At 40.6% G+C, this 7,824-nt stretch overlaps 1 protein-coding gene across 1 annotated transcript; it reads right to left on the reverse strand.

Annotated features, from left to right (window-relative positions):
* Positions 1-223: 223 nt before the first annotated feature.
* Positions 224-3,656, reverse strand: LOC149146809 (uncharacterized). Its single transcript, XM_089452865.1, has 3 exons — positions 3,215-3,656; positions 2,647-3,057; positions 224-2,370 (listed from the first exon to the last, which is right to left on the reverse strand). Exons 1-3 carry the CDS (start codon positions 3,654-3,656, stop codon positions 224-226), a joined length of 3,000 nt encoding a protein of 999 aa, XP_089308991.1.
* Between the last annotated feature and the right edge of the window lie 4,168 nt (positions 3,657-7,824).

Raw genomic sequence — 7,824 nt, forward strand, 5'->3', positions numbered from 1 at the left:
AAAGTTGTTTGTGCCAGACCCTAGACCAATTGAAGCTTTGAGGGAATGATCAGCATTGATGTGAATAACAATTCCTGCACCTGTTGAGAGATTAATTTTGTGAGGCACCATCAAAAAACGCCCAAGGATACCGGCTTTGATTTGGACAGTTTTGTCATGGTTTTGTGGTCTTTTTTTTCTTCAGGTTCTGGAATTGAATCGTAAATGGATACAACTTGGATGGCTATGTTGGAGGCCTGGGTATCCTTGTCTTGAAAAGTGGACCTGTTTCTAGCCAGCCAGACTCCCCACAAATGAGAGGTGGGAGATTCCTTAGGTTCCCATCCGGATAGTGCTGCCACCAGCTTGACCAGGCCTCATCCAGATTCCCATTTCCCCATTGAAACTTTTTATTCATTAGCTTTTCGGCCTCCCTCCAGATTTTGACAGTTTCCGGACATTGTAAGAACAGATGGGTTATAGAATCCTCTGCAGCTTTACAGAGGGAACACCTTCCCGGACCATGCATGTATCTAGCCTGAAGGATGTCCCAGGTAGGAACTTTCCTTTTAAGGAGACACCATAGAAAGAGTCTAGCCTTAGCAGGGCATTTGAGCTTCCAAATATGAGTGACCCACCACTCTGGATTGTCCCAACCTTTCCTAGATTGGATAAACTTGTATCCTTCTTTGGGGGAGTAATCTCCTGTTTCTCCGTGAGCCCAGATCAGACTGTCTGGGGAATCTGATATTCTCACATTTGAGCGAACAAGTTCTTGAGTGAAAGTAGACCAGTCAACCCACCATCTCTGATCAAGCTGTAGGTCCTCACCGTCTTTCCATGCCTGGTTCCAGATGCTCGACTGTCCCACCTTTTCCACCTGATCCAATGTGATAATGTTTTTATCTTCTAAGTGTCTGATTAGGTCAGGTGAAAGGGAAAAATTTTCATTGCAGCCGATCCACGGGTCTCTCCCAATCTTCAGATTTCTGCCATTCCCAATCTTCCATGCCAGACCTTGTTCAATAACCTTGAAAGATGTTACTGTAGCCTTCCAGATCACTGATGCATTCTGCAGATTCTTGATAGGGTTCCTTATCCAATCCTCCAACGACATTGGATCTATATATTTTCTCCTTATCACTTTAGTCCATAAATTTTCCATTTTTATCAGCCTCCAGCCCGACTTTGCTGCCAGAGAAAGGCTGAAGTCTGGGAGATTTTTAATCCCCCAGCCTCCCCATTCTTTGGACCTGGCCACTTTGTCCCATCCCACCCATGGGAGCACATGGTTTTCCTTGGATCCATCCCATAAAAATCTACTGCAAAGTCTTCTAATCTTTTCCAAAATCCCTTTGGGGACCCAAGTTAGGGCAGCCCAATACACCGGGATTGCCAAAAGCACAGATTTGATCAAAGTCAGGCGGCCAGCTCTAGAGAGCCATTTGAAGCTCCAATGGGAGATTCTGGATTCTATTTTAGCAATCAGCCAGTTCCAATCCTCCTTCTTATATGCATTTGGCTTTAGCCAAAAACCCAGATATTTGAAAGGGAGGTCCAAGGAACTGGGCTGGAAAGGCAGGACCGCTTGAATCCTACCTCTCTCCTGAATTTCCAAGCCTGTCATTATCAGCTGGGATTTCCTGTGATTTATCTGCATGCCTGTTGCTTTCATAAACAGCTCTAGAATGGAATTTAGTTCCTTTATTTCAGGGAGCTCAGTATTAGTGAAAATCAGAATATCATCAACAAAAAGGAGATGAGAGATAAAAAGATTTGTGGCTACCTCAATACCTTTTACCTTCCCCTCTCTTCTGGCCTTGTGGATCAACTGGCTGAGACCTTCTGCAACTAAGAGAAAGAGCAGTGGGGACAAAGGGCACCCCTGCCTCAGCCCCCTTTGCCCTTTAAAGAAAGGGGTGGCTGCTCCATTTACAAGAATTGCATAGCTTACATTTGAAATACAGCCCATTATCCAACTGATAAAATCAGGTTTGAACCCAAGGTGGGTTAGCAGCATCCTGAGGTATAACCAATTTATCCTGTCATATGCTTTTGATAAATCAATTTTTATAACAACACCTTTCTTTTTCTTCTGCTTCACACTGTGCATAACCTCCTGAGCTACACCGATGGCTTCATGAATTTGTCTTCCCGATAAGAACCCAAACTGTTCCAGGGAAATTTGCCTTGACAAGACAGGTTTGATTCTGTTTGCTATCACTTTTGCAATGATTTTGTATATACTATTACATAGTGATATGGGCCTGAAGTCTTCAAAACTTTCCGGGACTTCCTTCTTTGGGATAAGGGCTATAAACGTGGCGTTGAAAGGGCTATAGATTTCACCTTTTTTCCTAGCCTCCTCCACCACTTCTGTAATATCTGATCCTATAGTTTCAAAAAAGTGTAAGAACAGTTCGATGGACCAACCATCTGGTCCAGGGCTTTTCTCTCCTTTGCCATAGACTTGATAGTGGCTTCCACTTCCTCCTTGGTAACCTCACTCATGAGATCCTCCGCTTCCTCCTCCTCCAAGAATCTTGGGAAACATTGAGCTGTCCTTATAACCTCTGCAATAGTGGTTTCTCTCTGGATCTGCAAAGAGGTTTTGGAAATGTCTCTGGCCTAAAACAGACAGAGCACGAAAAGTCTGCACTTCCCTACCTTCTTCATCTTTTAGGCCCCATATAGTGTTTGCAGATTTTCTCCCTTTGGCGTAATTATGGAAGAACCTGGTATTTTCATCACCTGCTTTTAGCCAAAGAGCCCTACTCTTTAAGCGCCATTCTTCTTCAATATCCAGGAGTAGCTTAGATTTAAGCTTCTCAAGGTGAAGGATTTTTTCTTTTGAAGCCTGAGTCAAGTAGCCCTCCCCCTCTATACTTTCCAGCCTTTTAAGTTCTTCACTGATCTTCGTTAGTTCTGCTTTCTGGGCTTCCTTTCTATCCTTTGCCCAGCTTATTGTAGCTTTCTTCAATCTTTTGAGATTTTCCATGAACCAGTACCCTTTGTCCTCTGGTGCGTTGGCTTCCTGGTGCTTCCATGTTTGCTTGAAAAGATTTGAGTAAGACTCCTCTTTAAGCCAAGAAGAGTTGAACTTAAAAGGGGCAGGGGCTTTTGAGGAGGGGAGGAGAGATCCAAGAAAATGGGGAAGTGATCAGATAGCCCTCCTTCTTCAATCCATTGTCTGAACATAGGGATTTTAGTAGACAGCTCCTCATTAATGAGAAACCGTCAAGCCTTTTTGCCACTCTGGCCTCCCCAGTTCTCCTATTCCTCCAAGTGGGCTTTAACTTGATTAAATTTATGTCCAAGAGGTTGTTGCAAGAGAACATGTTTAGAAAGAAGTCAGACAGGGGATCTTCTCTGGCTGATGGACCCCAAGCCTCCGCTCTTCCTATAGAGAAATTCAAATCCCCTCCCAGCACCAGATTTGAGTTTTTTAAAAAAGACTTTGACATCAGGTCATTCCAGAAAACAACCCTGTCCTGACAAGGCCCATAAACATTACAAATGGTGATAGGAAAGGAAAACTCAGTGGATTGAATTTCCATTCCCATGGCCTGTTTCATTCCCCAAATATTTCTGACCTTTATCCTTCCTTCCTTATAGCCAATGGCCAAACCTCCAGAGTGACCTTCAGAATCAAGAGCTATGAACCTCCAACCAGGCATCAGGGCATTTAAGGCCGCTTCCACCTCAATCCCTCTGCCTAAGGTCTCTTGAAGGAAAAGAATGTCAGATTTTGAGTTAAGGAACATATCCTTGAGGACCAGTTTTTTGGGCTTACTGGCCAACCCCCTACAATTCCATGAAGACAAGATCATTTGATAACCTCTTCAGGGGGTTGCGCTGCTCTAAGTGCCCCAGGGATAGATTGTTGTTTTCCGTCTGCTACATCAAATTTAGCTTTAATCTGTGCCATGGAAAAGTTTGATTTCCTGCCTCTTTTTTTCCTAGAGAGGCTTTGGGAAGGGAGAGATCCAATACCACCTACAGAAGGGGTGGATGGCTTTGGATCATGGGAACGAAGATTATATGGACAGGAGGGTGGGGGTTCCGAGAGCCCAGGATCAAGGGAAACACCTTCACTGTTCAGATCCAGAGAGGGAAGAGCGGCCGAGATATCATCTATACCATGACCTTCTATTGGGTCTTTACAATTTGAATGATTTTCCTTTATATTTATAGAATTTAAAATATGCGGAGGGGAGATTTCCATACAGACTTCCATAGGATCAGAATTATGTAAATCCATAGGTTCGGAATTATGAAGCGTAGGAAAACAAGAATCAGAACACGTACCCAAAGCACCTTCAGAAGATTGCAGAGGCCCTTCAGCTGGCTGTTCCGTTACAGGTTCTTTCTCCGGGGCTATATCTTTATCCAGCGGGGAGGCCTGTTTGTCCATCTGGTTATGCTCCATCGTCTGCGTTTCCATTTGGTCTTTTATCTCCGCATCTGCTCCATTATTCTCCGCTGAGGGTTCTGTCCTTGAAAGCGATGATAAGGGTTATAGAAATTCTCCCACTGTGCCGGCTCCTTTGGATATCTTCGCCTTCAACTTCCGAGGGGACAATCCTTTGCCAGATGCCCATATTCATGACATCTATGGCATCTAAAGGGCAGATATTCGTAATCTAATAACTGCTCGAAAACCATGTCTTTATATTGCAGGTTGATTCTCTTTGCAAGACCGTTGCCGGGGTTTAAGCTGACGAGGATTCGAGCCATGGCTTGGTCCCCAGTTTGAAGAAAAGACATATCAGCTTCCAGATATGTTCCCAATCTGTCCCCTATGGCTCTGAACACCGCTTCCATCCATAGGAAAAAAGGCAAGCCTGGAGCCCTTACCCACACAGGGTAAACATCTGTTCTTTCACTTCTTGCGTCAAATAATGGTGTCCATTTCTTTAGAAGGATTGGGATATTCCCAATCACCCAGTTTCTGGCCATAACCCAGTCGGCCGCGGCTTTGCTCTCAAACCTGAATAGAAACCATCCTTTTGCTAGTGTTGATGCTTTGAAAGTCCTTTTTTCTCCTACCGACCAGTTCTTCTCTCCCCACTCTTGCAGAAAGTTAGAGGTGTATTTCTTCCCTCTAGCTCTTCCCACGACTGTGCAGTCCGCCACCTCCAGGGATGCTTCAATACTCACCTCCATTCCTAAAACCAAGTTTCCTTCCAACTCCTGTTCACCAATAGGCCTGTTTTTCTTACGCTTTTCGCCCCTATTTCTCCCACCTAATACTTCCTCCCGGGCCTCTCTTTCAGCTTCTACCCTTTGTGAACTAGGGTTTGAAGGGAGATTTGCTTGTGAGAGCAGAGGGAACTCAGACTCATGAAAAGCAAATTCAGAAGGGGGTATAGATACCTGGACATCCGGAGTCTCTGAATGGGTTCCCTCGAGAGGCACTGAGGGACCTGCTCTCGCTTTTTCCGGCCTTCCAGCATTCCTTATTGATGTAGCAGCTTCTTTCCCAATTGATGCCCTAGTTATTGCCGAAGGCCTACCAGTCTTTTTCGCACCCGACCGCTCTGCACTGGTGATGAAATTGACAATGTCTTCGAGACCCCCCGAAAGGACTGGCTCTTCGAGGGTCGAGATATCTTTGCTACCATGGCTCAGATGGCCGATATTAGCATGTAGAGTGCCTTCGCCCGGACAGGATGAAAGCGAAGCGTCGAAGAGCCCTTGCTGAAAAAACTCGTTCTCAGAAAACCCCGAGGTCAGTTGGTAGAATGTTTGTTGAATCCTATGAGATTCTGGCGATAGGGCACCCGTTCTGCATGACCCCGACTCACCGAAATACCGCTCAATGTTTTTTGCGGTCGGGTCTTTGCCCCAAACAGACAAAATGTCTTCCACAGCCGGTTCCAAGTCCACGAGCTCCTTGGGATTTACCATGGTTATTATGGCGGATTACTGTGAGGAAAACGGAAGGGTGTTGACGCCAGCACGATTGACAAAAGGGTTTTAACCCTTGTTCATTGCTGACCGCCCGAACCCAAGAAGGTTACCTACATCTGCCCGTCCGCCTTGTCTGACTGCTGCTAACACCTGTGCGCTTTGTTTACTCCTCCGGTCCTCGCGCCCGACGGTGGCCCATACACTGCTCAGTCAGGCCCTGGCTCTATCCAGAACCGCGGTCGAATCCCGCGCCCTCCCACCATCGTTCTCAGTCCTCCCTTTCATTACAATTATTTTGAGGTAAGGAGTTATATATTAAAATAATAATAAATATTTAGTTAAAAACTAGTTGTTAAGAATAAATATAGATCTTTTGTACCAATATTTTATTAATTAATTATTTAATAATGTAAGAAAATTATTATTTAGAAATCCAAGGTAAAGATTTATCTATTAAAATATTATATATTTATTTAAAAAATAGCTGTTATAAAACATTTTATAACAATCTATGCTATTTATTCCTAAAGATAGATTGATTTCAAACCGTCAAGTTTGACGAGTGCTTAGGATTTGAAATTCCTACTCTGGATGCATCATTGCTCAAAATTATGTTGAAAAATAACCGTTGCTAAATTAGTTAATAAAGTAAGTAAAATATTATTAAAAATTATTAATTATTGGAGGTAAGGAGTTATATATTAAAATAATATTAAATATTTAGTTAAAAACTAGCTATTAAGAATAAATATAGATCTTTTGTACCAATATTTTAATGATTAATTATTTAATAGCCTAAGAAAAATATTAATTAGAAATCCAAGGTAAATATTTATCTATTAAAATATTATATATTAGTTGTTATAAAACATTTTATAATAAGCTGTGCTATTTATTCCTAAAGATCGATTGATTCTTCACCTTGTTGTGAGGATGGACCACATTAGTTGGTTCAAAAAGTGAACCAAATCCTAACAATGTGATTAATGCGAAAGGCACCTATCTAATTTATTAATATTAAATATTTATTAATATTCAATATATTATTAATATAATATTGATTATATTATTATAATATTCAAATAATTGATATATTAATTTATAGTGGATAACCAAAATTAACAATAATCGATGAATAAAAATTAATAATAGTGAATATTAACTTAACTAGTAATATTATTTTATTAAATATACTCTTTCTCTTGCGGGTTGTAATTAGATAAATTGGATTATCTAACTAACTATATTAATTATACTTCTAATAAACTATTATTTAATTTTAATTTTCCATATACTATTAATATTTCGTCCTTTAAATAAAATAAAGTTAACTATAAATATTAACTAAACTAGTAATATTATCTTATTAGTAACCAATATATTCTTTTTCCTAGTCGTTGTAATTAGTAGAAATGATTACGAACTAAATTAGTTATTCTTTTAATAAACTTTTATTAATTTTTATATTCTATTATAACCTTTTATCTATATACAATTAGTAATTAAATACAATAAATTAATATTAGTCAATTAAAGTAAGAAATATAACATAAATAACTTATGAATTAACGAAACTATTTTCCCCTATCCCCATCCCTTAGTCCAATAAAGTCAAATATAGTTGTTGTCCCTATCTCTTGGTCGAGTCCAGTCAAATATAGCTGTTTTAGAGTCTACTATAGTGGTTTCCTAGTCAAATTTAGCCATTGGATGATCTTCTCTCTCTATTTAAACATGCAGCCATGATCTAGTTCTTCAACTTGTCTTGACAATGAACCACACTTATTAATTCGAAACCCGTGGCCAAATGATTAATGAGGTGATTTACGCTGAAACCCTATCATATAAATATTAAATAGTCATGATTAACAATAATAGTACCATAATTAACCGAAAATAATCATCATTAAATAACTATAAATATAGAAAACA

This window comes from Pinus tabuliformis, chromosome X (genome assembly GCF_031772625.1).
Source record: "Pinus tabuliformis cultivar Carrire ecotype Pingquan chromosome X, CPIR1, whole genome shotgun sequence".
NCBI lineage: Eukaryota > Viridiplantae > Streptophyta > Pinopsida > Pinales > Pinaceae > Pinus > Pinus tabuliformis.